General features: G+C 45.1%; 1 protein-coding gene across 3 annotated transcripts in view; it reads right to left on the bottom strand.

Moving 5' to 3' along the window:
• The window catches only part of LOC143960969 (CD209 antigen-like protein C), a 158,707-nt gene that overhangs the window by 76,384 nt on the left and 62,563 nt on the right, over window positions 1-19,760 (bottom strand). For all 3 annotated transcript variants that reach the window (XM_077470036.1, XM_077470035.1, XM_077470038.1), the window contains one exon: window positions 4,065-4,183. In XM_077470036.1, the coding sequence (XP_077326162.1) occupies window positions 4,065-4,183 (119 nt within the window). The remainder of the gene's footprint in view (window positions 1-4,064; window positions 4,184-19,760) is intronic.

Here is a 19,760-nt window from a genome sequence, read left to right as displayed (position 1 = left end):
TAACTGCCTAAAAGAAAGTGCAGTCGATTACCTTTAACCACTTTCAGACCGGACCATTTTGCTGGTAAATGACCAGAGGTCTTTTTACAATTTGGCACTGCGCTGCTTTAACTGGTAATTGCGCGGTCATGCAATGTTGTACCCAAACAAAATTTGCGTCCTTTTCCTCCCACAAATAGAGCTTTCTTTTGATGGTATTTGATTGCCTCTGCGATTTTTATTTTTTGCGATATAAATGGAAAAAGACCGCAAATTTTGAAAAAAAATGATATTTTCTACTTTTTGTTATTAGAAAAATCCAATAAACTCAATTTTAGTCATACATTTAGGCCAAAATGTATTCAGCCACATGTCTTTGGTAAAAAAAAAGTCAATAACTGTATATTTATTGGTTTGCGCAAAAGTTGTCACATCTACAAACTAAGGTACGTTTTCTGGAATTTACGCAGCTTTTAGTTTACGACTGCCTATCTCATTTCTTGAGGTGCTAAAATGGCAGGGCAGTACAAACCCCCCCCAAATGACCCCATTTTGGAAAGTAGACCCCCTAAGGTAATTGATAAGTGGCATGTTGAGCCCATTGAATATTAAATTTTTTTGCCTCAAGCGATTGAATAATGACAAAAAAAATATTTTTTTTTTTTTTTACACAAAGTTGTCACTAAATGATATATTGCTCACACATGCTATGGGCATATGTGAAATGACACCCCAAAATAAATTCTGCTGCTTCTCCTGAGTACGGGGATACCACATGTGTGGGATTTTTTGGGAGCCTAGCCGCGTACGGGGCCCCGAAAGCCAAGAACCGCCTTCAGGTTTTCTAAGGGCGTAAATATTTGACTTCACTCCTCACTACCTATTACAGTTTTGAAGGCCATAAAATGCCAAGATGGCACAAAACCCCCACAAATGACCCCATTTTAGAAAGTAGACACCCCAAGCTATTTGCTGAGAGGCATGTTGAGTCCATGGAATATTTTATATTTTGCCACAAGTTGCGGGAAAATTACAAACTTTAATTTTTTTTTATTTTTTTTTCACAAAGTTGTCACTAAATGATATATTGCTCACACATGCCATGGGCATATGTGAAATGACACCCCAAAATAAATTCTGCTACTTCTCCTGAGTACGGGGATACCACATGTGTGGGATTTTTTGGGAGCTTAGCCGCGTACGGGGCCCCGAAAGCCAAGAACCGCCTTCAGGTTTTCTAAGGGCGTAAATATTTGACTTCACTCCTCACTACCTATTACAGTTTTGAAGGCCATAAAATGCCAAGATGGCACAAAACCCCCACAAATGACCCCATTTTAGAAAGTAGACACCCCAAGCTATTTGCTGAGAGGCATGTTGAGTCCATGGAATATTTTATATTTTGCCACAAGTTGCGGGAAAATTACAAACTTTTTTTTTTTTTTTTTTCACAAAGTTGTCACTAAATGATATATTGCTCACGCATGCCATGGGCATATGTGAAATGACACCCCAAAATAAATTCTGCTGCTTCTCTTGAGTACGGGGATACCACATATGTGGGACTTTTTGGGAGCTTAGCCGCGTACGGGGCCCCGAAAACCAAGCACCGCCTTCAGGCTTTCTAAGGGCGTTACAGTTTTGAAGGCCATAAAATGCCAAGATGGCACAAACGCCCCCCAAATGACCCCATTTTGGAAAGTAGACACCCCTAAATTTAGGGGTACACTAGTGCCCTGAAACTTTAAAAAAATAACTAACCAACCAGCGTCACCTGTAACAGTTATATGGTGATCACTGGTGAAAGGGTTAACTAGGGGGCAATCAGGGGGCTTTATGCGGTAGTATATGGGGGTCCCTGGCGCTATAAAAAGTTGCGGCGAACCTAAATACCTACCTGCCTAACTAGCGTCACCTGTGACACTAATACAGCGATCAGAAAAATGATCGCTTATTAGGCTGGGTTCACACTGGAGCGATGCGGGAACGCCACAAATCCGCGGCGGGTTCCCGCATCGCATGCCTCCCGGCGGCAGTTTACACTGCCCTATGCGAACTGCTGGGAGTGTCAGTGAAATGTTAATGACACCCCCAGATCAGTTTGCATATCGCAGTGCGATCCGCAAACTCGGATCGCATGGTGTGAACACCCATGCGATCCGATTCTGCTGCGGACCAAAAAAAGGGTCCCGTGCAAATTTGCGGCGGGTGCGGCGCAAATTCAGCCATACTATCTGTATGGCTGAACTCGAATCGCACAGAGATCGGATGTGATTTGCACTGCAGTGCGATGCGAATCACATTCGTTCTCATAAACCGCTGCAATGTGAACCCAGCCTTAGTGACACTGGCGACGGGGGGTGATCACGGGGTTAAACCTTTATTGGGGGGGTTAGGGGGGCACATTAGAACTAAAGGGGGCTAACCCTAACTGCCCTAACAGTTATTACAGTCACAAATGACACCAATGCAAAAAAAAAAAATGCAATTGGTGTCACTGTGACTGGGGGGGGCAGGGGTAATTGGGGGGGTGATCGGGGGGTAAAGGGGGGGTGTGAGTGTGCCTGGCATGTTCTACTGTACGTGTGGTGTGTTGGTGCAACTCACCGATCCTCTCTCCTCGGTGCCGGAACGAAAAATACCAACACGGAGGAGAGATTACATCACTTCCTCTCCTGTGAGGAGAGGAAGTGATGTCACGGAGCATTTCTATTCGTCGGGAGCGATCGCGAGGGGGTGGCCATGAATGAATGGCCGCCCCCTCATCCCGGATCGCTCCCGAACGAATGCCGACCGCCGCAGGCACCGGGGGGGGCCCGATCGGGCCCCCCACCCGCGGGAAGGCAGGGACTTATATATACGCCCATATGCCTGCCCGTGCCATTCTGCCGACGTATATCGTCGTGCGGCGGTCGGCAAGTGGTTAATCCCTAGTTCCCAACTTCAAGCTTGTAGCTGCCCCAGCATACCTGCATAGGAATGAGTTCATACTTGGCAGAGTCCATGAATGGTATCTTCAGGAAAGACTGCAAGTTCCGGCAATCTTCTTACATTGCAGAGTCTCCCCCCCCCCCCCTCTATTTACAGCACAGGGAGAATGAGACAGAGCTCAGCAAAAATGTGGGAAACAGGTTAACCACTACCTGCCTACACATGTTGTATGCAAACCTCCAGTTGTCCGTTAGGTTACCCAGGAAGCATGCACAGACACTTTATAAGATCCCGTGCGCTTCGGTCTTGGTTTTTACAGAGCTCTTTAAAAATATATTATGTTAAATACTGTACGTACCACAATGATGGGTGTATAGATTCAGATTTCTACATTAGACACAGTGGTTCTTAAACTGGGGTTATGCACTTACTACATTATACTGTAATTACACACATGTCAACCGGGCCATAGCCGAAAGACGGCTACAGCGTGGTAGGCTTATTCTGGGTGGACCTCACATAATTGCGCTCCCGCGCACCCCCTAGGGTGTGTACCTAGGAAACATCCATGACCGCCAGATCCGGGGGAGCCAGCACATCATGGATCATGGTAATTGGCTGCTGACAGCGGCCGTTTACCACATGATTGCTCCGTCAAATGACGGAGCATCACTTGTAAACAAACTGGCGTCATGTCATGGCGCCAGTTCCTCCCTTCCCTCTCTGTACCAATCGGTACAGTGTGAGAGGAGAGAGGGAGAGATCATTTGCAGTGCTGTGGGCACTACAGTTCCAGCCCACAGCTCTGCTCATTACCCATACTCTGCCAATAATCTGCCAATACTCGCCAATACTCGGCAATAAATTTTAACAGAAACAAAGAATTATTATTTTTTTCTTACCAAATTTTCAGTCTTTTTTGATTTATAACGCAAAAAATTAAAAAAACCCAGTGGTGACTACAGTAAATACCACCAAAAGAAAGCTCTATTTGTGTGAAAAAAAGGATAAACGTTTTATAAGGGTACAGTGTTGCATGACTGAGTAATAGCCATTCAAAGTGTGAGAGCACCGAAAGCTGAAAATTGGTCTGGTTAGGAAGGGGGTTTAATTGCCCTGTGGTCAAGTGGTTAAAGAATACATACATAACTTACTTGTATGATGATGATGGGTTTAACAGAGTACCATCAACCCACTGAAATGTGCCTTCAGTCCTCTCATCTGTCAAACCAATCCAATATTTTGACTTATTAATGTGCTGGTTCAGGAATTTCTATGTAAGAAGAGAGATGCCCATAAATAATGGTATGATTACACACACGCTACTAAGTCCACAAAGCTTTACAGTGTATGTTCAGACATTGCCCAATAATACCCCTCTACCGGCATTATTTTATTCTTCCACCATGGTCATATAGTAAGAAACAGCTTGCATTGCTCCTCATAATATTCTCAGCTAGCATGTACTGTAAAATGTTTGCAGGGGCATGTTGCTAGGAGCTCAGTTTCTAATTGTAGCTTAGTACGTAAAGTATTACTAAACCGTCAACAGTAAAATCAGTCTGTATATCCAGTAGATCATGCTTGTTATACTCACTTTGGAACCCAAGGGGTTAATCATCCGCATTGTGTAAAAAAGCGGTTTAATTTTGTCTTCTCTGATCCTCCCCTTCTTTTACTGTCCCCAATCCATCTGCTGATAGAACAGAGCCCTAGGAGGCACTCTGTACATGCTCAGTTTGGTATCTACTGCTAAAGAGTTTTTAGTGCATGGGGCCAAACAACACTGTTGAAAACACAGTCAGTCAGACAGAAATCAGGGGTCATGCGGCCTCGTAGGACAGTCAGAGGACAATGAACACTCCTCCTACAAGCTTTAACCAGTGCTTAACCGGACACTGATAAAAGTCACAAGACTGATATATACTGCTGATGAGAAAGGGTTATTAGCAGTTTATATTTACAAAAAAAATTACATTTCCATGTTCTGTGTAGTGTGGGAGACCAGTGCATGCAGGCTCCTGGGTTTAGTAACACTTTTGCCGCGTACACACGAGCGGACTTTTCAACATCCAAAGTCCGAAGGACTGAGTCCGTCAGACTATCCGATCGTGTGTGGGCTGCAACGGACTTTTGACTCGCCAAAGTCGAAGGACTTTAGAATATGGAACATGCTTCAAATTTTTCCGATGGAACTCCGCCGGACCCGGTCCCCTTCGAAAAATCCGCTCGTGTGTATGCTACTCCGACGGACTAAAACCGACGCTAGGGCAGCTATTGGCTACTGGCTATGAACTTCCTTATTCGAGCCGAGTCGTACGTCATCACGTTCGAATCTGTCGGAGTTTAGTGTGATCGTGTGTGGCCAAGTCCGCTCAGCCGAAAAGTCTGTCAGAACTCCGTCGGAATTCCAGCAGAACTCCGACGGAACTCCTTCGGAAGTCTGTCGGACATAAGTCCTCTCGTGTGTACGGGGCTTTTAACTGACAGGAGAGGGTCAGCTGCTGCAGCTTCTATGTGTGTACACACAAAGGATTTCTACACAGGCACAGACTCTTATTATAGAATAGGGATGAACTTCGAGTTCGAGTCAAACTCATGTTCGACTCGAACATTGCCTGTTCGCCTGTTCAGCGAACAGTGAACAATTTGGGCTGTTCGCGGCAAATTCAAAAAGCCGGAACACCCTATACAAGTCTATGGGAGAAATCTAAAGTGCTAATTTTAAAGGCTAATATGCAAGTTACTGTCCTAAAAAGTGTTTGGGGACCTGGGTCCTGCCCCAGGGGACATGGATCAATGCAAAAAATAATAATAATAATAATTTTAATAATGATTAAAGTGAAACAATAAAAGTGTAATATTCCTTTAAATTTCGTACCTGGGGGGTGTCTATAGTATGCCTGTGAAGAGGCGCATGCTTACCGTGCTTAGAACTGTCCCTGCACAAAGTGTCATTTTGCAAGGAAAAAAAGTCTTTTAAAATCACTTTCCATTGTTGGCTCCCGTAATACAGAGAACACTCAATGAGTGTTCTCTGTATTAGCCGACAATTCTTTCATTGATAAAAAATATAAAACAAATAAAAAAAAGCGTGGGGGTTCCCCTAAATTCAATTACCAGGCCCTTCAGGTCTGGTATGGATATTAAGGGGAACCCCGCATCAATCAGAATCTGGAAGCCTCCTTTAACAAGGGGACCCCCAGATCCCGCCCCCCCCCCGTTTTAAATGGTAAGGGGGTACAAAAGTACCCCTACCATTTCACAAAGAAAGTGTAAAAATGGTTAAATAAGACAAACACACTTTTGAAAAATTCCTTTATTAAAAATAAAAAAAAGTTTCCAGCGGTGCTAATCCACTCTTGCTATCCAGCGACGGATGATCATCTCTCTGGGGTCCAGCGATGGCTGATCTGATCCAGCGACGGGGGATCTCACAGTCCAGCGCTGTCTTCTGTCTCCACTGCGGAGACACTGCGGGGATCCCAGCGTTGACATTTCTTATATTAGGAGGGCGGGGCCACCTGTCACCTGACCCCGCCCCCCTGACGCTGGTGAGGGAAGCCATGGGGTTCCCCAGTGACGTATGGGTGACCCCACCCCCCTCTGATGTAACACAGGTGCGGGATCTGGGGGTCCCCTTGTTAAACGGGGCTTCCAGATTCTGATAAGCCCACCGCCCGCAGACCCCCACAACCACCGGCCAAGCTTTACAGCCACAAAAAACAACCCCATAACATAATCCCCCCTCCACCAAATGATTTGGACCAGTGGACAAAGCAAGGTCCGTAAAGATATGGATGAGCAGGTTTGGAGCAGAGGAACTTCACTGGCTTGCACAGAGTTCTGACCTCAACCAAATAGAAGACTTTCGGGATGAATTAGAGCGGAGACAAGCGAGCCATGCCTTTTCGTCCAACATCAGTGCCTGAACTCACAAATGCACTTCTAGAAGAATAGTCAAACATTCCCATAGACACACTCCAAACCTTGTGGATAGTCTTCCTAGAGGAGTTGAAGCTGTTATAGCTGCAAAGGGTGATATATATGTAGCACTTACCCCCGAAGGAGCTGCTGGTTATTTTTGGGCTTACTGTTATCTTCCGTTCTCCTTGTGACACGTCTAGGGGATGTCCCGTGGTAGTGACCCAGTAACTTGAGACTGACAATAGATCCACTTGAATGGATTTTATTTGCAAAACTCAAACCATTGAACAGTTTTTCAACTTGGGATCAGAGGGTTGGAAAGGGAAGTTCAGTAACTCTCAATGTCAAAGTCCAAAAACGTTAAAGAACTTGCTTACTTTGACTGCATCCAGAGAATAGCCATTCGCAGCTGGATGAACACTCAGGTTGGACAGTCCCTCTCTCACAAGGCCTAGCAGCCAACAAGGTGCTTATTAAGGAACAAAGTCTTTGTCACAGATGTTGTTGCAGAACACTTAGGGAAACTAAGCTGTAGAACACTTGTAGGATACCTGGATCTTTCAGCCTGTTTGGCGATATCCACAAGACAAGATTTTTTCGGTAACTTCAGCCCTTTCAGGCTCTTTTTAAGAAAACCAAACCATACGTGGTGTTCTTCTAAAGAGTCCTCCCCTGAAATGCTTGAAGTACAATGGGTCTCTCCCAAACCAAGACGGCACCCAACCACCTTAGAATCCTCCTTTAGTTGCCCTGTGTTAGCCAGCCCCGAGGCATTACAGTCGGGTGGATCCATACCCCAGGCCATAGCCTTCCCGGGGGCTGGTCAGGAGGACCAGGACCAAATAGTCAGCACATCATACTGGACCGGAAACCCCGAACCACGTGACGTTCACATCTTAAATACCCTCTCCCAGAGGGCACAGCGAGAGGGCCATTCCCACTGACCTGACTCCCAGAGAGAGTAATTTAAACATCTGACCAGACCCTAGTTCCATGCCTGCCAGAAGAGACAGTGCCCCCTGTGGCCAGGCTGAACATTTCACAGTCCAGTCAGACTGATACAGAAGTCAAATTTAGACAAATGAACCCAAACCTAACTGCAGTTTAGGCAAAGTTTAATTTTGAAAAACACATGCAGGAGCCGCCGCTATATATATTATATATATATATATATATATATATATATATATATATATATATATACGCAATATTGAACCCTACGGACTAAGACTGGGATGTCGTTAAAGTTCATGTGCGTGTACTGCATGTGCGACATGTGTTTTTAGAATGCTCAAATGTGACAGAAGATTAAGGTGCACACTCTTTCCCCCTCTTAGCCTCCACTCACTATATCGTGTGTGTGTGTGTGTGTGTGTGTGTGTGTGTGTGTGTGTGTGTATATATTATTATTAGCAAATTTACACTGTTATATAAGCTGTACACTCACTACTTTACATTGTAGCAAAGTGTCATTTCTTCAGTCATTTCTTCAGTGTTGTCATGTGAAAAAAATAATAATAATAATTTATATATATATATATATATATATATATATATATATATATATATATATATATGTGTGTGTATATATGTGTGTATATATATATATATATATATATATATATATATATAAAAAATATCTACCTGACATCTGCGAAATGGCTGCTGATCACATGATGTAAACAAAAGCTCAGTGATCGTTTTTTTTTTCTCCTCACGCTGACAGCAGAGGAGAAAAAAAAAAGCAGATCACCGGCTTATCTTAAAGGGACATCGGTCCCTAAGAGGAAGAGGCAATTATGCCTCATTTATACCGACCAACAGTGCCCACAAGTGCCACCTATCGATGCCCACAAGTGCCACCTATCAATGCCCACCAGTGATGCCAATCAGTGCCACCTAGAAGTGAGGCCTATCAGTGTAATCGATCAGTGCCCATCACTGCCACCGATCAGTGCCACCAAAAAATTTTTAAACAAAAAACATTTTTTTAAATTTGGTCTTTTTCATAAAAAAACAAAAAAAACGCAGAGGTTATCAAATACCACCAAAAGAAAGCTCTATTCGTAGGAAAATAAATTTCATTTGGGTACAGTGTTGTATGACCGTGCAATTGTCATTCAAAATGCGACATTGCTGAAAGCTGAAAATTGGTCTGGATAGGAGGGGGGTTTAAGTGCCCAGTAAGAAAGTGGAGATATAGATAGATATATATATATATATATATATATATATATATATACACAGCCTATGAGTGCACATGCTCAGTGTCATATCCAGAGGTTGTCTTTGGGAAATAGATGTATGAGTGCTGGCAGCATTGCTGCAGAGGTTGAAGGGGTGGGGGGTCAGCTTGTCAGTGCTCAGACCATATGCCGCACACTGCATCAAATTGGTCTGCATAGCTGTCATCCCAGAAGGGGTAGAGGGGGAAGTGCCAGGGAGGCCGATCCAGGGCTGGAGCATCCCAATAAGTACGCTCCACTGAGTGACATTAGTTAAACCAGTCAGGGACCAGCACTGCTGGAGCTGAGGGACTCTCCTAGCTGCCGGGGGAGAACTCCTCCAGTGGGAGTGGGGGGGAAGCGAAGGGAAAGGAAAGACAGATTCTGATGGTAGGGGACTCAATTCTTAGAAAGACAGAAAGGGTAATCTGTAACAAAGATCCGAAGTGCCGAACTGTATGTTGTCTAGCTGGCGCTCAGGTTCGGCACATCACGGATCAGATTAATGGATTACTGGGAGGGGCTGGAGAAGACCCAGCTGTCATGGTGCATGTTGGCACCAATGACAAAGTCGGAGGCAGATGGTGTGTCCTAAAGTAGATAATAGGGACTTGGGAGCTAAGTTCAGAAAAAGGCCCTCCAAGGTAGTATTCTCAGGTATACTACCGGTACATCGAGCCACACTAGCAGGGCCGCTGATAGGCCAGTACGACTGGCCCTGTTGTACCGGGCCCAGCCAGCAGGGGGGCCCGGGCAAGCTGAGCAGATAAATAATATAAAAAAAAAATCCTCCAGTCATGGCCAATCCGGCTCAACTACCAACCAAATAGCCCCCACCACCCCCCGGTTATTTTTACTTTTTTTTTTTGTGTAGATAGCTATCTGCAGACTAGGTGGCGGCAGGGGAGGGACTATTTCCTCTATTTCGGGTGCAGAAGAATACCTCTTCTGCACCCGCTCTTCATGCTGGCTGTAGCTCAAGTCCCAGCCAATGCGTCCTCTATCGTGCCGTTCCCCTTGGCGCCGTGGAGTGATTCCTCCCCCTCCTCTTGCGAGAAGTGCCAGTGAGGCGAGAACACAAAAAATAAGTAGCTGGCATCATTGACATGATCGCATCTGAATGGAATCATTTGTGGACAGTTGGACACTCCAGTCCAGGCAGCAACGCAGCAGGATCAGGGAAGAAGTGTCTCATGGAGCCCAGCTAAAAATGACACAGGTGTGTGCTTGCTTGGGGGGGAATTCAAGATCTACTACTGAAGCAGCAGCGTATATACATTATGGTATTGGCAGCATGGGTGGCACTGTCTGCAGCAGAATATGGCATTGGTGGCATGGGTGGCACTGTCTGCAGGTAGCACATGCGTTATGGCCCAAAAGACATGTGCTGCCTGCAGACAGTGCCACCCATGCTGCCAATGCCATATTGTGCTGCAGACAGTGCCACCCCTGACGCTAATGTCATAACGCATGTGATGCCTGCAGAGACAGTGCCATCCATGCTGCCAATGGCATTATGCCATTGGCGGCATGGGTGGCACTGTCTGCAGCACAATATGTCATTGGCGGCATGGGTGCACTGTCAGCAAGTAGCACATGCGTTATGCCATTAGTGTCACGGCTGGCACTGTTTGCAGCACGTTACAGCATTGGCGGCACTGTCTGCCGGTAGCACATGCTTTATGGCCCATAACGCATGTGCTGCCTGCAGAGACAGTGCCATCTGTGCCGCCAATGCCGTAATGTGCTACAGACAGTGTCACCCATGCCGCCAATGCTGTAATGTGCTACAGACAGTGCCGCCAATGCCGTAATGTGCTGCAGACAGTGCCAGCCATGCCTATCACTTGTAGACAAACCTGCACTTTGTTTCAAGGCGGGGTCTGGGGATTGGCTGGGACAGGGCGGGGCTGAAGGAGGGACCATGGGCGGGGCCAGGGGTGGAGCTGAAGGGGGCCCCATCATGTAGGCTGTACAGGGCCCCATGATTTCTATCAGCGGCCCTGCACACTAGAAAGGCAGAGGGAGATTAGGGAAGTAAATAAGTGGCTGAGGCGCTGGTGTAGTAAAGAGGAGCTTGTGTTCCTGGAGGACTGGGCTGACTTCTCAGTAGATCACCAGTACTATAGAAGGGACGGACTACACCTAAATGAGGAGAGTGCAGATAAGCTTGGAGTAAAGATGGGCAAAAAGTTAGAGGGGTTTTTAAACTAGGTGACGGGGGGAGGGCAGTGGTAGAGATAGTCAGCACGGAACATATTCCAGAGGGTAGTATTGGGGGCATTAGTGTTAGGTTGACTAAAGCACATAAACCCAAGTTAAGTATAGTAACAAGTCCTAATTTCAATCTCAGAACACCCAATAAGAGGATAGTATGCACCATCTTTTTACATTTTTGCTTCAGGGATTTGAATTATTGACCCTTGGTGTTCATTCAGCAGCTTACACAGAAAAGGGTTATTTACGGTATATTGGGCTAATTTGTTTTCTCTTTACATATATACACATACAAAGATAGGGTAGGTTACTTCCTTTTATTTCCTTTTCTGTTTCTTTCTGCAGTGTATTGTCAGAAAGGACTCCCAATCTTACAACAATATTCAATAGAAAAAACAACGGGACATGTTCTCCAATGCAAGTTTTTCTTTTTATCTTTAGGTAAATCTTCATATAAAGACAGTAAAGTGCAATGCTACTGTACAGTTATACAGTACCAATACCACTTATACTCCGATGACACCCAAATCTATCTGTCTACTCCTCACCTCACTCCTTCAGTCTCCTCTCGCATTACTAACCTGCTGACATATTAACATGGATGTCACACCACTTCCTTAAAATAAACCTCTCTAAAACTGAGCTATTAATATTCCCCCCTGCACATGCCCCCCTCCATGACTTTTCCATCAAAATCAACAATGCAACCATCAGGCCCTCCCCTCACGCCAGGGTACTAGGTGTAATCCTAGACTCTAACTTGTCATTTCAGCCCCAAGTCCAATTGTTGTCAAAAGTTTGTAGAATTCACCTCTGTAACATCTCTAAAATGCGCCCCTTTTTAACAAATGAAACCACCAAGCTCCTCATTCACTCCCTTGTTATATCTCGCCTTGACTATTGCAACTCCCTTCTCATTGGCCTGCCTCTCCATAGGCTATCATGAATGCTGCTGCCAGACTTGTCCACCTCACCAACCGCTCAGTGTCTGCAAACCCTCTCCTCCAATCCCTACACTGGCTCCCAATCACCCAGTGAATTAAATTCAAAATACTAACCACAACATACAAAGCCATTCACAACTCTGCCCCAAGCTACATCACCAATCTTGTCTCCAAATATCACCCAAATCTTCCTCTCCATTTTTCTCAAGACCTCCTACTCTCAAGCTCTCTCGTCTCCTCCTCCCATGCTCGTCTCCAGGATTTCTCCAGAGCTTCTCCAATCCTCTGGAACTCGCTACATCCACTGGTCCGGCTATCCCCTACTCTTGCTACCTTCAGGCGATCCCTGAAAACTCATCTATTCAGGGAAGCCTATCACATCTCCAACTAATCTCCTACCACTTCCACCAGCTCATTCCCGACAGTTATAATGTTTTGTACCACCTGCCCCACCCTATTAGATTGTAAGCTCTTCTGAGCAGGGCCCTCTTAATCCTCTTGTATTTTATTGTATTGTAACTGTATTGTCTCCTTTTTATATTGTAAAGCGCTGCGTAAATTGCTGGCACTATATAAATCCTGAATAATAATAATAATAATACAGTTACGAGCATACCATGCTCTTCATCAGGCTTTATGCAAAAATCCATGCACAACTTCAGATACAGTAGGTGACCACGATATTGTGTCAATCTCGCCGCTTTTATCGGCGAGATTGACACCCTGCGCGCGCCGTCACGGGAGCCATCGCTGAGCCTGCTTGCATCGGGAAAGGAAAATAAACATTTCTCCTTTCCCGATAAGCGACAAGCATCGCTGACATTAAGGCCGGGTTCACACTGGTGCGGGGATCCAAATTGGATTCCCGCCAATGCCAGTATTACTTGTATTACTGGTAATACTGTATTTGGTATGAAAACCTAAGGGAGAACTCCACGCCAAATTAAAAAAAAAATGGCATGGGGTCCCCACAAAATCCATACCAGACCCCTATCCGAGCATGCAGCCTGGCCGGTCAGGAAAGGGGGCGGGGACGAGCGAGCGCCCCCCCCTCCCCCGAGCCGTACCATGCCGCGTGCCCTCAACATGGAGGGTGAGTGTTTTGGGGGAAGGGGGCGCACTGCGGTCCCCCCCACCCCAAAGCACCTTGTCCCCATGTTGATGAGGACAAGGGCCTCTTCCCGACAACCCTGGCCGTTGGTTGTCGGGGTTTGCGGGCGGGAGGCTCATCGGAATCTGGGAGTCCCCTTTAAGAAGGGAGCCCCCAGTTACCGGCCCCCCACCCTAGGTGAATGAGTATCGGGGTACCATGTACCCCTACCCATTCACCTGGTGAAAAAAAAGTAAATAAAACACAACACACAAGGGTTAAAAATAGTTTATTGCACAGCTCCGGTGGTCTTCTCGCTGCCGCCCAGGGGTCTTCTTCCGACTTCTGGAGTCTTGTCCCCCTCTTCGGTTCTTCTTGCCAGGCCTCCGCTTTCTTCCTTTAGCTCTTTTACTAGCGGAGGCCCGGTCTTCTGTCACCGCTGCCCCTTCTTCCGACTTCGGGGGTCTTGTCCCCCTCTTTGGTTCTTCTTGCCGGGCCTTCTTCCAGCTCTTTTACTAGCGGTGGCCCGGTCTTCTGCCGCTGCCGCCTTCCGTACTTCTGTTCTTCTTCCTTCTTGAGATGTTGACTCTATACTCTCTCTGGCCGCAATGCCAGGGACGCAATGTGCCGCGACTTATATAGGGACAAGGGGCGGGGTCACCTGTTGATGACACATGGTGACCCCGTCCCCTTATGATGTCACAGTCCCAGCATCCTCTGGGATGCGACGTGATCGCGCTGGTTAGAGAAGCCTGTCGCCGGGAACCAGCGCGACAGCATCGTGCTGGAAACACAATATCGGCGGCACCTACTGTACTTATACTAACATCACAGGCTGTTGCTTAACAGGTGTATCCTATTATCCCATGACTACTCTAACTTCAATTAACCCATCACAGACTAAATCTAGTTCATCACCAATAACATCAGGTACAGAGGATTTTGAGAGGTTTGTGGGTGAGATTAACCCCCACTTTGTTTAATGAGGAATATAAAAATACTTTCATGCAAATCCTAAATAAATGTTCATTTGATCTTATGACTCTTACCATTTCATGTATACATAAAGATATTTTCAAATGATTCATTCAAAACTCATTGCACCACCTGGTAGCGCTTCATCTACGATATTTTTGGTATTTGGCGGGCAACATTGAGTCTTTCAAAAAATGTGATCAAATGCTTAATGAGTGTTGCCCAGGAATACAATTAAAAATGAATTTGGGTGGAAAGTCGGTTTCTTTTTTGGATACAAGAATTTATATAGATCGGAATCAGCTAAAATTCGATCTATATATCAAACCAACAGATAGAAATCAACTATTATTATTTGATAGTTTACACCCACCACACATCTTCAGATCAATTGTGAGGAGTCAATTGCTTAGGGTCAAACGTATAGGTAATGATGAGGCTTTGAGAAAGGTAAGATTAGAGGAGATGTGCCACAAATTCACAGAACGGGGATACCTTGAAAACATTATCGCACAGGAATTTGGGAAGTTACTTCAGGAGGCAATAAGGGCTCCAATGGGAAAACAAAAACAGGAGATGAAAAGACTGCCCTTCTCTATGCAATATCATAGTTACAGTGAGTACATTTTTAGAATTATTAAAAAGCACTGGTCACTACTACTATATTCAGTCAGAATATAGATCAAGAGAGCAGGAAGACAAAATTACATTTTTGGGTAGAAAAAGAAAGGGCTGCTTTCCGTGTCTTAATTGTATCCAGTGCAGTTTAATTATGAAAGGTAACCATTATGTAAATCCTGGTAAAGGGGAGAAGATTATGGTAACGGACTATCACACATAACAGTCCTCTTATGTAGTTTACATTTAGTTATGCCCTCGTAATTTAATATACTTTGGGGAGACCACACAAAAGATTAAGGACAGAATCACTCAGCATCGTAGTATCATCAGACATAAGCAACCAGGTCTACCAGTTTCCAGACATTTTTTTGAACAGGGACACAAAGACACAGATCTTAGATTCATGGTTCTAGAAGAGGCATTGAGGGTTCGAAGAGGGGGGTGATATTATTTTGAAATTTAAAGGGGTTGTAATGAGAATTTTTTTTTTTTTTAAATAGCTAACATGTTATACTTACCTCCACTGTGCAGCTCGTTTTGCACAGAGTGGTGCTGAACTTGCTCTTCTGGGGTCCCTCGGCGGCTGTCTCTGCTTCTCCCCGCAAGTACTTCTCACGTTCATGCGATCTCCCTCGCGTGGTGAGAAGCACTTGCGAGCAGGCTCCCGTGATACAGCCAGTGGCTATAGCCGCTCACTGTATCACTCGGCCCCCTCCCCCTAACGCACCGCGTCATTGGATGTGATTGACAGCAGCACGAGCCAATAGCTGCGCTGCTTTCAGTCCATCCACTCCAGCCAACCAATGACCAGGCTGAGCAGCGAAGAGAACGTCGGGGGCGAGCACGGGACTTTCAAGGGGTCGGGTAAGTAAAACAGAGAGGCTGGGAGGGCCGGCACTGTCAGATGTTTTTTCACCTTAATGAATAGAATGCATTAAAGAGGAAGTAACCCCTGATGGGTTTACTTCCTCTTTGATTCCCTGCAAAGGTAAAGCATAATGGACTACTATGCATCGCATAGTAGTCCATTATGTGTCACTTACCTGACACAGGAGCCAGCGAAGTCACCGCTGTCCCCTTGTGTACGGAGCCTCCATCTTCTTGATGGGTCTCGCTGCTCCGGCGCTGTCATTGGACAGAGCCACAATGACATCACTCCTGCGCATGTGCACGGGAGCCGCCACTCGCGGCATATTGCCGTTAACAGCGGCGCGCTCAGTGCGCCTGCGCGCCTCTGTCTACGGCGCATGCGCCGTAGACAGCGATGCCTATCTTTTGGCAAATATCTCCTAAACCGTGTAGGTTTAGGAGATATTTCTTGGACCTACAGGTAAGCCTTAATCTAGGCTTACATGTAGGTCAAAGTGGTTTGTAAGGGTATACAACCACTTTAAGGTGACAAAAACTTTTACCTTTACAGCCCCTTTAAACAAAGAGAGGTATGGTGGATAAATAAATTACAGTCCCTGCACCCTAAGGGAATGAACAGGGATTATGATTTATACCTATTTTTGTGAAGTTTATGTGAAGCATATTTTATGGTTGTCTTACAGGTTGAATGGGATCATACAGCACAGGATGTATAGAATAATTTTGGAGGTGGATTGTGTCACAGACAGTTCAAAGAAACACAACTGATTTATTTTTTCTGTTTTTTTTTTGTATTTGTTCTGTTCACTCCTGCCTTTGTGTTTCTCTTATGATAATCGAATAAATATTTAGTGTAAATATAGATAAGAATGTGTTCTTTCACATGTAGTAGAAGAGGAAGTATTAGATGATAATGTAAATGGTGCTGGTTGTAATAACTGCACTATTAAGGATTCCGATCTGAATTATTTGCACATTAGCTTTATTGGGGATGCACTAGATTTGAGCACCTGTCTGTGATGGGTTAATTGGAGTTAGAGTAGTCATGGGATAATAGGATACACCTGTTAACCACTTTCAGACCGGACCATTTTGCTGGTCAATGACCAGAGGTCTTTTTACAATTTGGCACTGCACTGCTTTAACTGGTAATTGCGCGGTCATGCAATGTTGTACCCAAACAAAATTTGCGTCCTTTCTTTCCCACAAATAGAGCTTTCTTTTAAAGGTATTTGACTGACTCTGCGATTTTTATTTTTTGCGATATAAACGTAAAAAGACCGCAAATTTTGAAAAAAAAATGATATTTTCTACTTTTTGTTATTAAAAAAATCCAATAAACTCAATTTTAGTCATACATTTAGGCCAAAATGTATTCAGCCACATGTCTTTGGTAAAAAAAAAGTCAATAACTGTATATTTATTGGTTTGCGCAAAAGTTGTCACATCTACAAACTAAGGTACGTTTTCTGGAATTTACGCAGCTTTTAGTTTATGACTGCCTATCTCATTTCTTGAGGTGCTAAAATGGCAGGGCAGTACAAAACCCCCCCAAATGACCCAATTTTGGAAAGTAGACACCCTAAGGAAATTGATAAGAGGCATGTTGAGCCCATTGAATATTTTATTTTTTTGCCTCAAGCGATTGAATAATGACAAAAAAATTTTTTTTTTTTTTTTTTTTTTTTACACAAAGTTGTCACTAAATGATATATTGCTCACACATGCCATGGTTATATGTGGAATTGTACCCCAAAATACATTCTGCTGCTTCTCCAGAGTACGGGGATACCACATGTGGTCGACTTTTTGGAAGCCTAGCCGCGTACGGGGCCCCGAAAACCAAGCACCGCCTTCAGGATATCTAAGGGCATACATTTTTTTTTTTTTAACTAATTCATCTTTATTAGAAAAATGTTCTCAATACATAATAACAATAATTTCCACAATTCATAGAGCTCATCATTTCATACAAAAATAATACAGTGGCGAGGGCGCTCCCGACCCGCACATCACGCCGGGCTCGCCCTCTACCCCCTCCACCCCACCTCACCCACTCCCCCCCCTCTTCGAGCACACACTGTTAGTACCAGCCCTGCCAATAATGGTCAGCTGGTTGGGAAGTAATGGACACATGTTGATATGGGAAGAGATAAAAGGGGAAACCAGAGAGGGAGAGCCGTCGCCGCCAGCCATCCAGGCAAATGCTAGGCCGCCCTCTCAATAGCCTCCCCTAAGGAGTAGCCCATACCGATCAGCCACGGGTTCCATATTGCCCCAAATTTTTTTAAGTTGTTTTGTTTTATAAACATTGCTCTCTCGCACCAAATGGCAGAGTTGATTGCGTTAACCCAATGTTCAATTGTCGGGGGGTTTTTGGCTTGCCAATTTATAGCTATCAGCCGTCTGGCCTGGTACAAACATCTCTGGACAGACAGCTTGATTACAAGAGAGATTCTATCCTCCTCAAAAATCCCCAATAAACAAATCCTGGCCTCTGGTTTCAGGGTGATCTTAAAAATCCTATTTATTCTAAATACTATTTCTAACCAGTACCCATACAATTTTGGGCATTTCCATACCATATGAAAAAGGTCCCCCAATGCCCCACATCTGGGGCAGCTATCACTAGATTTCCTGCCCATTTTCCACAACTTATAGGGGGTATAATATGCCCTATATATAAGGAACAAATGTGACACACGCTGCGATGGGGATATAGAGACCAATCTCCCCTGTTCAAGAGTCTTATCCCATTGTTCCTGAGTTATCGGGCCCACATCTCCCATCCACCCCCTCCTGCTCTTATCCGGGCCCTCTCCCTTCAGGGTCCTTCCCCTGATCTTTGTGTATAATCTGGAGATCTGGCCTTTTACTTGCCTGCGGTCCATGAGTCCCTGGAGTAGGGGAATTTCGGTCCGTTCAATCTCAAATGACCCATATTGAGCTTGAATACCATGTCTCAGCTGTAGGTATTTGTAAAACGTCTTATTAGAGACATCAAATTCCTGTCTAAGGGCTTCAAAGGATTTCATTACATTCCCTTCATATAGTTGCACCAACCTATTAATTCCCTGCCTATCCCATTCTAAAGATCTGTCTATATTGTTTAGTTCACATAAATGTCGATTGTGCCATAGGGGCGTGTAGATAGTTACACCCACATATCCCATAGTTTGCTTTGCATTGTGCCATACCTTCCTCATTAGTATATTAGTAGGGCATCTATGGACGAATGAATTAGCCTCCAAGGCTTCAGCCAGTAGCTTATGGGGTACCCCAACCGTCATCAATTTATGGTTTGGGGACCCTCCCTCTTGGAGCCCTGCCCCTTCTAAGTGCTGAAGTTGGGCAGCTAAAAAATATGCTTTCAGATGGGGTATGGCCAATCCTCCCTCCGCTACGGGAAGCTGCATCGTCTGCAGCCCAATCCGGGCATGCCCCTTTTTCCAGATTAGGTCTCGAATAAGAGAATCCATTTTTTTGAACCATTTCTGGTTAATCCAGATTGGGGAATTATGTAGGATATATAATATTTGTGGCTGCCAAATCATTTTTATTAAGTTACAGCGTCCCGCCACGGAGAGAGGAAGGCCACACCACCTATTAAGTTTCTGCTTCAATTTCGTTAATAGTGGTGCTAAGTTCTCCTTGACATACTGATTCACTTCCCCAGAGATCCAGATGCCCAGGTACTTCAGTCTAGGCACTGTCTCTAGACCTGTAATCGCCGGCGACGCCCATTGATCCCCAGGTCTGGTCAATGGCAGGAGAGCTGATTTGCTCCAGTTAATTACAAGACCAGATTGCTGACCAAACTCCCCCATCATCTGCACTACCCTGTTCAGGGTTGAGTCCATGTCCCCAATAAAGAACAGGACATCATCCACGAACAGGGCAATTTTATCTTCCCCTACTCCGCTCCGGAATCCCTGGATGTCCGGGCATGATCTTGCCAGCACAGCCAGGGGCTCCATGGCT

Source organism: Lithobates pipiens, unplaced genomic scaffold (assembly GCF_037356315.1).
Source record: "Lithobates pipiens isolate NorthernLeopardFrog02 unplaced genomic scaffold, aLitPip1_a1.2 Scaffold_8, whole genome shotgun sequence".
NCBI lineage: Eukaryota > Metazoa > Chordata > Amphibia > Anura > Ranidae > Lithobates > Lithobates pipiens.
This window is presented reverse-complemented; position numbering and strand designations above follow the sequence as displayed.